General features: G+C 34.1%; 2 protein-coding genes across 2 annotated transcripts; both read left to right on the top strand.

The window, feature by feature from the left end:
• The first annotated feature begins 4,622 nt into the window (after positions 1-4,622).
• Positions 4,623-7,284, top strand: LOC105973582 (cytochrome P450 736A117). Its single transcript, XM_012998615.2, has 2 exons — positions 4,623-5,559; positions 6,412-7,284. The coding sequence occupies exons 1-2, from the start codon at positions 4,669-4,671 to the stop codon at positions 7,021-7,023; spliced, it is 1,503 nt and encodes a 500-aa protein (XP_012854069.2). The 5' UTR covers positions 4,623-4,668; the 3' UTR covers positions 7,024-7,284.
• A 9,176-nt stretch (positions 7,285-16,460) lies between these two features.
• Positions 16,461-17,796, top strand: LOC105973305 (putative late blight resistance protein homolog R1A-4). The gene has a single exon (XM_088817538.1). It carries the CDS (start codon positions 16,618-16,620, stop codon positions 17,794-17,796), a length of 1,179 nt encoding a protein of 392 aa, XP_088673664.1. The 5' UTR covers positions 16,461-16,617.
• Positions 17,797-18,028: the final 232 nt, after the last annotated feature.

Raw genomic sequence — 18,028 nt, 5'->3', positions numbered from 1 at the left:
ATTCAAAATATTATAAGCTGCTTGAGAGCAAATAATTTTTTTTTAAAATTAAAAGTACCTTTACCTAGGGGTGTAAATGAGACGAGCCGGCTCGTGAGCTTTCGAAGCTTGCTCGAAAAAAGCTCGTACTCGAGCTCGAGCTCACGAGCCCGAGCTTTTCGACGAGTCGAGCTCGAGCTTCATTTCAGTTGTTCGACAGCTCGCGAGCAGGCTCGCGAGCTTTACCTTTTCTCTATATTTTTTAATACATATTAATATTATATAATAATGGATATTATTAATAATAAATAAAGAAAGAATAATATTACTTTTTTAATTGAAAAAATAAATTTGATGGATGGATTTTTGGTTGTGCCGAGCTTGAGCTCGAGCTCGAGCTCGCGCTCGTTTCGTATACGAGCTCGAGCTAAAATTTATAGGCTCCTCGAGCTCGAGCTCGAGCTCATGAAATAAGGCGAGTTCGGCTCGGGCTCGAGCTCGGCTCGTTTACACCCCTACCTTTACCCAACCTATTTATTTAAGATTTTATAATGAGTAAAAATAACTTGTAAGATCATTATCCAAACACTTAAAAAAATAAGTCTAAAAGTAAGATGTAACAACTTATCAGCTCTTGAAACATTTTATCAGATGTAAGAGCTTATGCTGTTCAAAAGAAGCTTAGCCAAATGGGCCCTAAGTTCAAATTCGATTACCTAATTTCTATAATATTCGATCTCTCATAATTTTGAAGATCGATGTCACTTAAATCATCCTCACCTACCAATTTTAAATGATTCATCATCATCAATCGCAAAACCCAATAAAAAAAGCCTTGAATTGGTCTTGAATCGTAAGAATCCATAGAAATTGAATTAGGGTTGCGATATTACAAGGGTTGGTGAAGAAATTGAAGACAAAAGTGAGAAATAGGATTGGGATATTGAATTCTTTTTATTCGAAACCGTTTTTCAGAGCAATTGATTGCGTTTCTTCTTTTTTTTTCGTTTTTTTTTCCATTTTTTTAATTGTCGACTAATATCGTAAATATCGTATCGTATGGTGATACAACGATAGGTTACGATATCTCGCGATATTTGACGGTATTTATCAATAAACGATACAAAACTCGAGTTGTATCGTTTTGATTGGAAGCATACCGTATCGTGATATATATCGCGGTATATCGCGAGATTAACTACCATGATACCAACAAAATTCACATCGCAAGTTGGCAATGTAAGTTCAAGAAAGTTTTTGGTAATTTTTTTTTTTTTGGGTAAAGAAGGAACCCACAGTCAATCATATAGGTGCAATGAATAAACCTACACTTTTGTATAATAGCTTGAAAACCCTACAAGAGATGTAAACCATACCAGGCTAGCCATGTGTCACAAGCTCGACCTAGCGACCGTTGACAAGGGGATTCGAACCAGGGTCAATTAACACAGTCTCATTTGCTCCAACCGCTAGGCCATCCCTTGCGGGACAAACTTTGGTAAACATGAATAGGCGAGGGGGTTGTTTTGTAAATTAACCTAAGTTCTGGGTTTTCTTGTAATTTCCCCAAAATATTATTTATTGACGACCGATAGTACGAATTGCCTTCTTTCAAACGAATTTTGAATATTTTAAAAGGGCAAATGACAAAGAGACCCATGACAAGGGACTTAAATGCACATTGGTCCAGACAAAAAACAGTTTTGCAAATGAACTCATACCCATGTATTTGTCTAAAATACCCTCCATAATATAATTTTTATCAATTTCATCCATTATATTCTAACTTCCTCAATAATACACATTGACCCCGGATTTGAACAAATATATCACATTAACCTCCATTTTCATAATTTTTTGAATTTTTTTTTCCGGCCAGATTCGAGCGTTGACCGGGAGGTTCTCCGACGTTGAATTTTTCTTTTTTGAAAACTTTTTTTCCGAAATTTTTTTCCGGTCGATCTACTATCGTTGACCGCTGATCTCCGGCGTTGCCACTAGGCCAAAACACAACACTGGCGACGAAAATTTGCGACGAAAAAAGGATATTGGCGACGAAAATTGAACACTTGCGACGAAATCAAAATCATCGCAATGGAGACAAAAAAAGGTCGCCAAACAGCTCGTCGCAAAGCCTGCGACAAAACATTATTGTCGTCGCAGAATGTTGCGACGCTTCCATATTTCGTCGCAACAATTCGTATTTGCCAATTTATTTTCATTTGCGACGACATTTCACAATCGACGCAAATCTCCTAGTCATCTTGCGACGATTGTGCGAAAACGTCGCAATTGGTTTGTGCAAATTTGCGACGAAAATGATTTTTGCTGCAATTATTTACCCACTTATTTGCAACGTTGTACAAAAACGTTGCAAGTTTTTTTTTTCTTTAACATATTAAATAATAAATTAAGATGTAATTAATTAATTACCAATTCTAATAACACAAAATTAACTATTAGGTCAAAGAACACATCACATTCAAATTTATTCCATCACATTAAAATCAAAATATTAAGTAAAATACACTACAAATTCGAAACTATACTCAAACTTAAAAAAAATTTTGTAGCAAAAAAATAAAAATAAAAATAAAAAAATAAAAATTGGTCCATACTTTCTTCATTGTTCATTAGATAAATTACTGTGTTAACAACATAAATTATTGTCTGAAATAGTAATATTAAATACCGAATTAGTAATATTACTGTCCCAAGGAGTAGAATTATTGTCTCCGACACTAATATTACGTTGCGACAGTAGCATTATGAATATTACTTTCCCGAACAGTAATATTACTAATATAGACTCTATCCCAAACAGTAATATTATTGCATGAAACAGTAATATTACGGTCGGAGACAATAATATTACGGTCGAGGACAGCAAAATCGCAGGCCAAGACGATAAAATTAATTAATACAATAAAATTACTGTCTTAGATAGTAATATTACTATTTGAGACAGTTAAATTACTGTCTCCGACAGTTATTTATTGAAGACAGTAATTTACAGTAATTTAGCAGCCACGACAGTAATAATTAAAATAGTTTTAATAAGAAAAAACAAAATTAAGAGGAAAAAAAAAAGGTCAACGCCTGTCTCAGACAGTTAAATTACTGTCTCCAGTTAGTTAAATTACTGTTGGAGACAATAATTTAGCAGCCTGAAATGTTAAATGTCGCTTCAATTTTTCTAATATCATTTTGACTTCGTACCTGATTTTGACATATTTCTATTTTGATTTTGGCAAAATTCAAAACACGAAAACTGTAGTCATTTGGGTTAGCTTTCTTATCCAACTTAAATATGCTAGATTGGATGCCGTGTGACAAAGTTATGCATGAATGAGTCACATTTTGAATTTTAGATACCTCAATATATCAAAGTTGTGGGCAATATCCATTGATTCATATATATCTTTCTTGTCCGACATCCAATATTGGTGGTTCAAGTTGGATTAGAAAACTAACTCAGAATACTACAAATTCTCTTTTTCAGGTTTTGCAAAATTTGAAATTAAAAATGATCAAAATCGTGTTTGAAGTCGTAACGGTATTATTAAAGCTCGAACGACATTTATCACATCCCGCAGCAGCCAAGACAATAATATTATTAAAATACTTTTTTTTTAGAAAAAAAAAATTAAGAAAAAAAAGTCAACGCCAGAGACCGGCGGTCAACGACGGTTGACCTGCCAGAAAAAAAAAATTCAGAAAAAAAATAGTTTTCGAAAAAAGAAAAAGTCAACGACGGAGACCAGCGGTTGACCTGCTGGAAAAAAAGTCAACGTTGGAGACTTGCGGTCAACAACGGCTGACTGGCGGTCTCCAACGGTGGTGGGTCAAAATTGGTTAACTGGAGAAATGGGGCTAAATTATGGTGTACATCATGAAATTGGTGTTGAAATAGAGTTTCAAGAAATTGAGGGTAATACAAAGATTTTTCTTATTTGCAAATAAATTAGAATGATCTGAATATATTTGGAAAACAAAAAAGTTGGATGTCCCTTTTTAATTACATGTCATTTTTATGACCCTATTTATCATTTACCCATATTTGAAAAACACGAGGTAGATCCAAGCCAGTCGTCAAATCTCTCGTGGATGTGCAGTTTACTTAAAATAACAATTATTATGAATTAATAAATAAGTCATACACGTTGGGTTATTATTTAACTTGTTTGTTTTGTAAATTGAGTTTAGTTTAGGTAGGGGGCTAGTTTCTTGTAACTTACCCAAAATATTATTTATTTAAGTGTAAATAACATTTAACTAAGTGTTGTTACAAGCTTTTGCAGGTGACTCCCTTCCCCTCGCAATATTAGCACATAAGGAAAGCTACCCCTATTAGCCATGCACAAGGGGGTTGGTTATGTTATATGTGCTGATATTACGAGCAAAAGCAAAAGAAAGTCATTTGCAAAAACTTGTAACTAATGAGGGGTCAAATGCTATTTATCTTTTATTTAATTACAACCGAAATTTGGAATTGCCTTCTTCCAAACGACCCTTGAATATTATAAAAAACACGCGGTAGATCCAAGCCAGTTGTCAGATCCCTCGTGGATGTTAAGTTAACTTAAAATAACAATTATCAATTCATAAATAAGTCAAATACGTTTGATTATAACCTGTCTTGCAGACATATAGTGAAGACATATAGAATCAGTAAAGAAAAACACAAGAATGGAGGAAATTTCAATATTTCCAATTGTTATAATATCTATGTTCTTGTTGTGGTCCATTACGACGAAATGGTTGTTCGCGAAGAAAAAGAACTTTCCTCCGTCCCCAAGAAAGCTGCCAATAATCGGAAATATCCATCAAATAGTAGTAGGGTCGTCATTCCCTCATAGGAATTTCGAAAAGCTTTCGAAGAAACATGGGCCAATCATGCTTCTTCACTTCGGCAGTGTGCCGGTACTTATTGTTTCTTCGGCAGACGGTGCCCGAGAGATCATGAAAACTCATGACCTGAACTTTGCTAATAGGCCATTCATGAATGCCTTTAACAAACTCTTCTACGACGGTAAAGACGTCTCGTTGGCACCCTACGGCGAACTGTGGAGGCAGATGAAGAGCATTCTTTCTGTCCATCTCCTCAATAACAAAAGGGTTCAATCTTTCCGTTCCATCAGAAAAGACGAAACTGCCCTTGTCGTGAAAAATATCTGCAGGGAAATATCTTCTTCCGACAAAGCCGTGATTGACTTGAGTAAGATGTTTATTGAGTTGACTAACAATGTGATTTGCAGGTCATCTTTTGGAGTGAAGTGCAGTGAGTGGGAAAAGGGGAAGAGATTCATGGTGTTGTTGTCGGATTTATCGGAGCTCACAGGAATCGTCAATATCGGTGATTTCATTCCATCTCTTGGTTGGATTAGTCGTGTTAATGGCTTCCATAAGAAAGTGGAGAGAGTCGCCAAGGAAGTTGATGATTTCCTAGAGGATGTGATTCAACAACACATGGAAACTCCACAAAATAGCTTCGTCGATAATCTGATTGAGATTGTCAGTGATAAAACTAGTGCGGATGCCTCACTCATCGACAGAGATTGCATCAAAGCATTAATTCTGGTAAGTATAATATTGTTTCAATATATATGTATGTATATATTAATATACCTAACGGGAAAGTACAGTTTGCACTCGTAAACTAAATGGGGTATGTATATATAGTTAATGGGTGAACTACAAAACGTACCACAATGGACCCCCACCGTTTTCAGTCAACCGTTAAAAAAGTAACACCTTTAGTATGGGAGTGAATTTACCTTTTTGTCCTTCAAAATTGTGTCCGCATTGGGTACAATCATGGTAAAGCAGACCTTCTTCCACCTCAGCTTTAATCTGATGCTACACTTCATAATTTTTGGCAATTCAATTCCCTCGATCTCCATCTTCATATTTTCACGTTCTTCAACATATATATATGCTTAATTACTAGTGGTAATTTAATTAATATAAAGGGTTAATTTCACTCGGACCCCCTCCTACATAGTGAAATTGCAGACTCATCCCCTCCTAGTAAAAATTGCTCATATATCTCTCCTACTAGATGTCCCCGCGTACTCCATTGGTCCCTCCGTACAAAATTTGGACGGAAACTGATGACATCAGAAAAAAATGTGAATTTCCAGTTTTATCCATTTGACCGAAGTTGACTATTCTGAGTTTTTTGACAGACTGAAATACCCTTATAGTTTTTTTACTCTTTTAATTTAAGTAATGAAATTTCTCTATTTTTCTACTTCCCTTTTAATTAAATAAAATGGAAAAATGAGGGTAGAATTGATTTTTCGCACGCTCCGTTAGTGATTTTAAGCATGCAGGGGAGGTGTGGTCATTTTTTTGACTAGGAGGGGTGGGTCTGCAATTTCTTGTTGGGTTATATATATATATTTATATGTGTGTGTCTTGGTTGTGCAGGACGTATTTGCAGGCGGTACTGATACCGTATCCACATTTCTCGAATGGTTAATGTCAGAGATCTTAAGAAACCCAAATGTGATGAAAAAATTGCAAAAGGAAGTAAGAGATATCATGGAAGACAAAAAGGATATAACGGACGATGACTTGGAGAAAATGGATTATATGAAAGCAGTGATCAAAGAAGCTTTTCGTTATCATCCACCAGGCCCAATATTAGTACCCAGGGTAGCTTTGGCCGATGTGAAAATAAAAGGGTACGATGTTTTACGAGGAACATGGGTGTTTGTTAATGTTTGGGCAATTGGGAGAGATCCTGATTGTTGGGACGAACCAGAAAAGTTTGAGCCTGAAAGATTCTTGAACATGTCAAATGTTATTGATTTTAAGGGCCTCGATTTTGAGCTTATCCCGTTTGGGGCCGGGAGAAGGGGTTGCCCTGGGATTGCATTTTCTACCGCTACTATTGAGTTTGTGTTAGCAAATCTCATGCATAAATTTAACTGGGAATTGCCTGATGGGTTACACGGGAAAGATTTGGACATGACCGAAAGCCCTGGTGCGACGGTACATAGACTTGTGCCTCTTCTTGCGGTTGCCACTCACAAGTAAATAATAACTTTGGGAATGTCTTGTGGGAAAGTCTGCCTTTTGCATGCAACTTTTTTGTTTGTTTTGTTTTTTGGTATGGATTTCTTTTGATGTTGAATAAATGTGATACATATTGTTGCTTTAGCACAAGATGAATACTATGGTCATAAGAATATTTATGCACCATGGATTGATGATCTTATCGATTTGGAGTATCATAGTGTTAAATCATATTTTCTTTTTTTTATAAAATTGTAGAACAATTACTTTTATTGTCTGCTACAATTTATTTTTGTAGATGAGATTAAATTCTGAGCGGATCAGCCGATATTTAATATAAATCGGATTCCACTAATCTTTTGACATGTGGCACTCGTAAGTCATAACTCTTAATAAATCACGCTATTATAATTAGGGTTAGACGGGTTACGGGTTATGCTGGGGTTTTCTTTTTTCTTTTTCTGTTTCTTTTTTTCCAATTATTAGAATCTTAATTATATTTTTATTTAAACTATCCACGTGTCAATCATTCTATGGCATCCGATTTTTCTATTAAAACAGGCCATCCGGTCTAAATTTGTACCCTTTGTAGATATAACTTGTGCAATGCTTAACTTGATCGAATTTTGTAAATTATCCATTTAACGAGATTTCGACCGGTAACTCTCGAGCTCTTAGATAATTAATCAAGAGTGCTGGACACCAACATGAGCTCTTACTATAGTAAAAAAAAAAAGGCTTCAACCTTGGACCATCACATTTTACGTGCACTTTTGTTAGATGGCAATTCACCTATATCAACAATCCACAATAAACCAACCGTCATTAGGAGAGTTCGTACCTAGTCTTTACCTATAGGGTAAAATGTCTAGGGTTCGAGTCCCCCATGCCCTACGGATAACAACAAATCTTTTGAATACTCAATAACAACAAATCCACCCGAGTCTGTCAATAACTTAAACTACGGATACAAATTAAACAACATAAAATCCACAAATTTAGTATCTCATCACACACAACAACAAAAACGGATTTTCATATATCATTTATGATGTTAGCTAAACATATCCATTCCATAATCATAAAGCCCTCCCGCTATTAATTCTTCTTTGATGCAAAATTTCCGATCGAGAAATTCAACGGTTATTTCAGCGTAATGAAGTGGTGTGATGTAATAATAATATGTATTAATAATATCTGCCACCTGAAGTAAGTCATCAGCCCATAAATCAGCCTCATCAAATTAAAAAACTGGATAATCGCCCTTTAAAATATTATTTTGGTTGCACTTTGCCCCAAAAGCCAATTTTTAGTGGACAATGTGCAATAAAAATACCATTTTAAAGGGGCAATGTGCAAAATGATAGTGTTTTTAAGGGGTTAGTGCAACAAAACATAACATATAAAGGGGCAACATGCAACGAAAATACTCTATTTCGATGAATAATCTATTGGATGGAGGGATTTGAAGGGGGATTTGATTGGGGAAGGTTGTTTTAAGGAGTAATTGCAAATACCACCCCTGTGTTATCTCTAATTGTCAAATACTCCCCTGTCAAAAAAAAATTCACCAAAACCCCCCTGTGTTAACAAAGTCAGGGCATCGAGACCCCTGGAGGCAAATCGTGTCACTCACTCGCGGGTTGTGCGATTTTTTATGTTATTTTCACGGTGAAATGTCATAATTACCCCTTTAACAAATTAAAAAAAATCTGAGTGGTTAAATTATGAATAACCTACATTTTGAGGACCAAATTGTAATTTCTAAAATTACAAAATAATTAAAAAAAGAAAAGAAAAGAAGAGTCGTCTTCTTCATCGTTCCGGTCCGTCGGCCACCGCCGGCGTCTCGCACCACAGCCACCCACTCCTTCTTCAAAATTTTCTTCCTCGACAACGCCGCCGTCTGGAACCACCAATTTTTAGCGACATAGAGAGTTGTGTATGGGTGAAGATGGTTATAAAGAATCTTCTCCTGCTCGCCGCCGCCGTCGCCGCCTTTGTTGCTGAGATCGGGGCTGCCACCGGCAGAGTGAAACTGGGGAGAGAGGAATTCGCCAATTTGAAAAGATTTTGATGTTCGTGGGTTGCGGATTTGGAAGGAAGGTGGTGACCGGTGGTGTAAGGAGGGGTAAAGCTGGTGGTGGGGCTCGAGAAATGTCGATGCTGTCGATGTTGTTATCAAATATCTCGGTCTAACTTGTATGTACCAATAGATCATCATCAATATCATAATCTCGTAAATTTCCATATTTGATCTGTTAACAAAAATGATCAATACATTAAATATTTGAGAATGTAAACTATCATTAGCAAAATATTGAATCATAAAGCGAATTCAATTCACAAGGTAAATGTAAAACAAGTTTATTATAAAAAGTACCAACTAAACAAGTCTGATACTAAAATTGAAACTAATAACATAAAAAGTTTGCAAGAACTTACGAAACTTAAAATAAATCCATCAACATAATAAATACTACTAAATTCTTAAAATATGATACATAAGCCATTGCAAGTTAAACTTCAAATCCCGTATTTTGTCCAATTCTTTTAATCCATGCTTTCAGAACTCCGACATTATCCTTAGGAAGCGCCATCCAAGCTTCTCTATGTCCCGCACAACTGCCAATGATTACAACAGCTGAAACATATAAGATGTCTTTCTTATCCCATTCAAGTTCATCCAATTTGGCAATACAATCTGTAACTGAAGGCCCACTATTATTTTTAATCATAAACTTCAAAGCTGCTGACATCTCATTTATTAAATTAGTATCACTGGGCAAGGGTTGACTATTTTTATTTTTCTTTTAGGACTTTTCTCCTTGAGAACTATGGGAGAAATCATTAGTTTGAGACCCTCTTCCATCTTCATCACAAAAAGAAATATCTTCTATGTCACTTTGTTCCACATTCCGGACATTACTTGAAGAAAATGAGGTAACACCAGGATTTTGATCTTGGGAACTAGGTCCCCAAGAATGAACACCTGTAGCAGTGGCACCGTCAAATAGGGCTTTACAAAGGTCAGGATAAGGTAGGGGTGCAAGTCTTAAGATCTTTTCCTTAGGATGAGCAGTATTGAAGTATCAAATTATAATTCTTAATAAAATCTTATAATTACTAATAAAAGTAAGATAAACCAATAAAAACCTAAACAGTAAACCTTTATATACTCTGTCCACTCTTCCTTTGTCATGTTGATGGTGTTGGTGGCATGATTGTAAATATTGTCTGTTTTCATAGTTAACGGCAACCAAGTTTGATACTTTTGTTTTGAGTAGTCATATCGATTCTTCATTTGTCTTTGACAAACTACAAAGTTATGATTTTTCTTCAAAGTATTCATAATTGTGGTCCAAGATTCTGACTTCAGACTACCTCATTCTCTACCATTTAGAGCAACTTCTTGCATACACGCTTCGAGAAAACATTTATCTACTTCACTGTTGTTCCATCTGACCCTATTATTTTCATCCGATTCCTCCATTCTTATATTCATCAATATTTATTTGTCAGAGAAATTTATTATCTTTCTCTGATGCATCTACCAAAAAGAAGATTGTAGATAATGGATTAAAGTAAAATATTAAATGCATAGACACAACACATGTATATATTCAATGGTACAATTTATATTTATATTTATATCATACAATTTATATTTATATTTGTATCATACAGTTTATATCATAGTATATCACAGTTTATATTTAAATGGTGATGCTAACATCAACAATAAAATTTGAACATTGCAGGTGTATGTATATCATACAGTTTATATATTAATACATAAAAAATTAAAAAAAAATCACATTTAACGTAATATAAAAGTGTCTCACAAAGAAGAATATCACATAATTTGGTGGTAACTATTCTTAAAAGTTATATTTGCTCTGCCATGTTGCTTTATATGTAAATTTAGAAGAAGTTGATTATGGAGGCTCCTAAGTACAAGCTCATCACATGAAAGAATGGTGTCTACTCATTAAGAAATTAATGGTTTCTAATTTATTAGAAAATTGATGGCTATATTTAATAATCTTTTTAGAGTTTGATTGGTGTCAAAGATATTATTCTCAAGATTCTACCTCTACTATTTTTTTTTAAATAGTAGAAGTAAAAAACGAATTACAACTACGTAATTAAAACTTCTCCGAGCGATTGTTTGGTATACGACCACCGTGACCCGAACCTGGAATTACATAATATAACTTAAGAGCTATCAAATTATATTTAACAGTCTCATATACAAAGCAACTAAAAGAAATAACCCAATAAACAAATGCTAGTGGAAATATCTACGCCTTTATCTTAAATGATGATATTTCTTGACTCTATGTATCATGGGCACAGAAGGAAAAGTGATAGAATTGCAGAAGTCTATGGTGCTATTGTGTGACAAGTCAGTGGTGCTATCAAGAAATCTTACACCCCTGCTAATATATTTCCGACCATAATAATTGGCCAAACATCATAAAAAGACGCACAGTTTTTTTTATAGGAAAGCATAATAAACATGAGAATCGAGATATCAAATTGCATACCTAGGATATGGAAGTACACAGGTGGGCCGCGACTTCGCAAATAATGCTAAAGGACTGCTCCATAGCCAATACATAAGGGGAAAAATAAACGAACATGATTACATAAAAAAGAAAATTCATCAAATATGCAAAATAGAGAAACGAAAGCAACTTACCTCTACCCAAGAACCAGCCTGAAGAAAATACGACCCCGAGTAAAAAAACTTACTCGGGAATTTGACGAACAGTCTTGCAGAGTTTATTTGGATTTTTATGACGTGTGAGCAGTTGGTGATGGAAAAACTCGTAGGGAGATATATTTTATGATGGTAAGGTTGGAATTTACAAGGTTATTTATGGGTAAAATAAATAAATAAAATATTCAGAACTAGGTCTGACCGAATAAGCGTGAGAATTGCGGATGAATCGGTAAGCAATAAATCTTTCAGTTAAGATATTCCCTCCAAACACGCTAAATAGCATTACGCTGACCGATTCAACAGAAATCTATCATTAAGAGGCCAATAAGAGGTAATCAAACGGGCCCTCAGTCAAAAATTGTCCACTATATTACACCGATATATGTATTAAGTCCTTCCAATTTTTATCAGGGAAATGTACGAATGTACAGTTTGCACCCTTAAACTATGAGGTTTGTCCCATATACCCCAAAACTACGAAAGGTACTAAAACGACCCTTGTTATTTATGGTCAACGTCAAATAAATAACATCGTTCAATTATAATCTGAAATTTACTTATTTGGCAATCATTTTCTCCTCTTTCTCTCTATGTTCTTCAACTTCTCGTCATTTTTAAGGAGTCCTCTCCTCTCTCTCTCCCCCCTCTCATCTCATTTCTCTCTTCTTATCCTTCTCATTCTTCTCTAAACTTACCTTTAAATCCCAACTTCATATGTGTTCGCCATTTCCGAAAATGGTCATAGCTATTTCATTGTCAACCAACAAATCCCAAGTACTGCTCATGAAATCATCGTCCCATATGCTAATAATCCTCAGAAATCAGCGATGATTATCTTCGCTCTCGTTTGAAGAGCGCCCGCCGCCACCGGGGCAATAATAGGAGGAAGATGAAGATTATGAGGGGTCGGGGTTGATGGATTTTCATCGGGGGAGCAAAATTTATGGTATTCAATCGGATTTCGTCGATGTAGTTAGTGGTGGCATCAAATGGGCTCTCGATTTTGTGTTCCACTGACTGGCTGACAATGGTTGAGTGGGCTCCACATTATCCTTCATTATCTTTGGTTCCACCGCTGTTTCCGGTGGTGGTTCGTCGGCGTTGGTGGATGGTGGCAGAGGCTTGTGGGTAAGAGGATCGATTCTCAATTTCCTTAGCTTCTTCTTGACGAGGAGCAATCTTCTTCTTCCCGGTGAATACTATCAAATTTGAGGTGAATTTGAACCCTCATGTTCAAAAAATTAGCACAAACTCCCCTATGTTGTTTTATACGAAGCACACTGCCCCTTTGGTTAAAATTAGCTGTAGACTTTTATACAATGACTAATTTTCCCTTACAAAAGAAACATGAAATTGTAAAAGAAAAAAAAGACACAAAAGAAATTAGAACAAAACCCAAAACAATCTTCTCCAACACAGGAAAATCTTATTAAAAAAACTCTTACAAAAAAAAACAATGTGAAAAAAGAATGAACTTTGTTTTTTTCCCTTTGTGAGTAATCATTCCTCACAACTCGCCAGAGTCAAAGTGATACTGTTCAATCTGTCCGAAAAGTGATTTCCTGCGTCGAATCTACAACGAACCAGACCCCACTTTTAGAAATCGCCGACCATCGATTTCGCCGGAAAATGTTTGCCCCCTAAAATCTACCTTTAAACAGACCCCCACCCTTATTTCTCGTCGAAATAACTCCCCGTATTCGAAACCGGTCCTTCTCGCCGGAAAAATGTTGTTGAAGGACGCATGTGCTGAAAATCCTCCATTACCGATGAACGGCGGAGGAGGAGGAAATTCGGGGAAGAACACGAGATTTTTTTTTTTTTTTTCTTTGTTCTTTAAAATATATATTATTTTTGTTTGCTTAAAAAATCTTGAAAATTATAATTCGATCCAAAGGTTTGTATTATTTGCATTTAAACCCAATTGGATTTATCCTATTTATAAAAGAATTTAAGAGGGCATCTTTGACTTTTCATATATAAAAATACATACTCAGTTGCTTAAGCCGCGCGTACAACACACGACATGCTATCAGGGGCTTTTTCGCCTTTGACTAATTTTCATCAGGGGGTTCCTGCTAATTTTTTTAACATGAGGAGTTTTTCGACAATTCGAAATTACAGAGGGGTGGTCGTTGCAAAAAACCCTTATTTTAATGGGTATTTCTACGGTGAGATCCCATGTTCTAAACTTTTATGAGATACCTCCTTTATATTGCGCCACGTGTCCCTGCCAAAAAATCCAATTTTTCCTCATTTACGTATTGTCGTAAATACCCTTCGTATAATTAATATTTTCAAAAAATCGGCCATTATATATTATTAATGTAATGTCAATTTTACCCTCTATATTTTTAACAATTTTAAATATATATTTATTGCTGAATTAAAATTTATAATGTCAATTATATCATTATTCGTAAAAATCATTAAACCACCAATCCAAAATTGTATCAACCTGAATTCGAACTCATGACCATTTGAAAACACACAAGAATACTTACCATTAAGACACAACACATAATTGACAATAAACTAACAATACGGATATATATCATAAAACTACAATTTATAATGGTTATAAAACTTATATAAATAATGTTAAATAAATTATTAATTCTCATATAATAATTATTATTATTATATATTAAAAATATCCCATACTAACAAATCTTTATATAATATAATTTAAAAATCTAAGTAAATGTTGTTCGACTCGTGTAATTTAAAAATTAATTTCGAAAGAATTTGAAGTTTGAATTGAATCGTAAATTGTAAGATTTAATTAAATCGTAATATTTGAATCAATTAAACCCATGTGTTTTCAATTCAAAAACAATATTCAAAAATTTGATAGATTAAGCTCAACTCATTTCAATTCGTAGACAATATTCAAATATTTGAATCAGTTAAACTCAATAATTTATAATAGCGTATTAATCAATCTGTGTATAGTTAAAGTTTAGTAACTTTTTTTATTGAATTTTATTATAAAAAATAATAAAATTTAATTGGTAAAAATCGTAAGATTTAATCGGTTCATGGTTAGATTAAATCTTACGATTTACGATCTGATTCTTACGATTTTACGAATTAAATTATTAGTTTGTTGTTAAAATTGAATTAAAAGGATATTAGACTTTAATTATAAATAGTTAACTCGATTAATACGTTCTTGTCAGTGGTTGAACTTAATCGATTCAAATTTTTGAATAATATTTACAAATTAAAAGGATTTGCGCTTAATTGATTCAAATCATACACTTTAATTAATCTTATGATTTGATTCATGCGTAATTTAGGAATTATTTTTTTATGATAAAATTGAATTAAAAATGTATTACACTTTAATTAATAATAGTTAATTTGATTAAGACGTTCTTTTCAATAGTTGAGCGCGCTAATGAATCGATTCAAATATTTGAATAATGTTTACGAATTGAAAGGACTTGAGCTTAATTGGTTCAAATATTACGCTTTGATAAAATATTATGATTTACGATTAGGTTCTTACATGTGTTAGGAATTAAATTTATTATTTTTATGACAAAATTGAATTAAAAAGATACTAGACATTACTTATAAATAGTTAAATCAATTTTGTAACATGTTATGTCAATAGTTAAGCAACTGATTCAAATATTTGAATAATGTTTACTAATTGAAAGGGTTTGTACTTCATCGATTCAAATCTTACTAGTTGATTAAATTAAATATTAAAAGAAAATTCACAATATAGTATTCGTAGTATATAATTTTATTTTAAAGTAAGAAAACTACTACTTGGAATGAGTTATAATTTTTTCTTCTTCTAAATAAACATATTATTTTAATTTTTATTTGGATTTGCCACACTATCGACTAAATAACAAAAGTGAGTTTGAATTAAGTTATGCATTTTTTTTATTTAATTGAGCATTCTTTACATTTTTAAATTGTGGATTTTATTAATACTTCTAATATATATAATTAATGATAGATGTTTGGCGTATTGACCTGAAATTCTTTATATTTTTCAAACTTTATTTTATTAAATCTGTTAATAATTTATTTAATACCATTTAATAATAATGAATGTTGCAATTAATATTTGCATTAACAGTATTTATACAATTATGGTTAAATATTTTATAATAAGTTAATGTGCTTGGATGGTTAGGAGTGATAAATGTATTAAGAGGTTGCAAGTTCGATTTCCAATGAATGCATTTTTTCCGATTATTTATCAAATAAAACTCATTCACAATGAATTTAAATTAATTATTTAATTAAAATATAGTAGGGGGTAAATTAGACAATTCAATGTTAATCAATTTTATATTAATTTAATAAAAAAAATAATCGAAGGATAATTTGGTAAAGTACTTAATTTTTTAGAACATAAGCCATGTTATTTTCCTAGGGTCCAGATTTAATCTTAGAAAATTAATGATAATTAATGCATATCTCATAAAAGTTTAGAACATGGGGTATCTCACCCTAGAAAGACCCTATTTTAATATATATTTGGGCCCAGATGGAATCCTAGCTTTGCCACTGACCATTTTAGTTTGATTTTTTATATTGTATGTTATCATATTACAGTTTGGCTTATAGTTTAGGCACTAAGTTAGTTGTAATTAATGTAATGCGCATTATAAAATAATATCAAGTACAAAAAAGATAATATTAAAATAGAAGATTAAAGAAGGAACTCTAGCTGGTTTATGATAAACAAACAATAATGGCCAGCAGTTTCTTGGGCAACAAGTAGTTGACGATACAAATGAAATACCAATTCACATATATGGTTGACTTACTACATTACTGCAAAATCAATCAATTCAGAAATCCGATCCCTTCGTGAAATTTGTGTGAGAAAGAAATTAAAGAGAGAGATCATAGAAATGGCTTATGCTGCTTTGATCTCTCTAAAATCCGTAATCGAGCGCCTTCTAAAATCTTCCGAAATTTCTTTTGTTCCGCCCTCAAAGAAAATCCTAAAATCTTCATACAAACAGCTTTTGTCCTTACAAGAAGTCCTCAAGCGATTTGATAATCGCAGCAGAATCAGCAGCGAGAGGGTGAATGCATTGGATGGAGAAATCAGAGAGGCCGTACGAAAACTAGAAGACGTAATAGAATCCCATGTCTCAAATCAGTTCCTTTCTCAATCTGAAGAAATCCATCCATTGCTACTAGTACTCTCCCTAGACATGGTGGAAGTGAAGACCGAGATTGATTCCTTGAACGAAAAGCTCAAGAAGATGGAGGGGGAGTACGCTACCGTACTTGAAGATCATGACGTCGTTTCATCAAGAATTTGTTTTGGTGGAAAGAAGTCGAAGATGGTTGGATTATCCGATCAATTTGAAGAAATCAAAACGCGGCTTTTGGATAGAATGAAAACTTGTCAACTCATGCCCGTGTATCTTGTTGGAATGGCGGGGATTGGTAAGACTACTCTTGCTGTCGAACTTTTTGAAGATCCATTAATTACGAGTCATTTCAACGGTCGTGTGTTCGTCACCATAGGGAAAAAGTATCACTTAAAAACGATCCTTGAAGATATTTTAGCTCAAATGAATCCCGAGACCGATAAAATATTGCTCAAGGAAAGAGACATGAAAGAATTGAAAAGAATGATGTACCAAAGTTTGAAGGCAAAAAGATACCTCATTGTTTTGGATGATGTATGGAATATGGAGGTGTGGGATGATTTGGGAAGGTTATTTCATGCCAACAAAAATCGATGTCGAATCCTACTCACAACTAGGGTCGAAAATATTTGTTCGGGTAGTGATATTTACAGTGTCCGATTATTGAATGAAGAAGAAAGTTGGGATCTTCTTCGCGAGAAGGTGTTTGGTGAGGAGTCACCGTGTCCACCTCAACTTGAGAAAGCTGGAAAGAAGATTGCTGAGAATTGTGAAGGTCTTCCTCTTCTAATCGTCACAGTTGCTGATATTTTATTCAAAGTTGACAAGACAACAGAGTACTGGAAAAAAGCAGCAGAGAAAGATAGTTCGGTTTTCATGGATTGCCCTGGTTCTTGGCGAAGTTGGTGCAATTCAACAACCAACTGATATTTCATAGATCCATGAGAAGTCGAATACCGTTTCGCTAACATGTCCCATGCGGACTTGGCATCGCCATAACTGCCCAATAAGTTGGAAATTGAAGGGATTGATGTATTTCTGAGCCATGTAAGAATCATGTGGTTGTGGTTGTCCCACTCAATTGTACGACCAACAAAGGCAGAGTCTGCTTCATCTTTCGCTTGAACAGGAATAGTGATTGCACCAGTACAATATGGCC

This window comes from Erythranthe guttata, chromosome 4, assembly GCF_056151865.1.
Source record: "Erythranthe guttata isolate IM_541 chromosome 4, IM_541, whole genome shotgun sequence".
Lineage (NCBI taxonomy): Eukaryota > Viridiplantae > Streptophyta > Magnoliopsida > Lamiales > Phrymaceae > Erythranthe > Erythranthe guttata.
The sequence above is the reverse complement of the archived record's forward strand: the minus strand, read 5'-3'. Positions and strand labels throughout refer to the sequence as shown.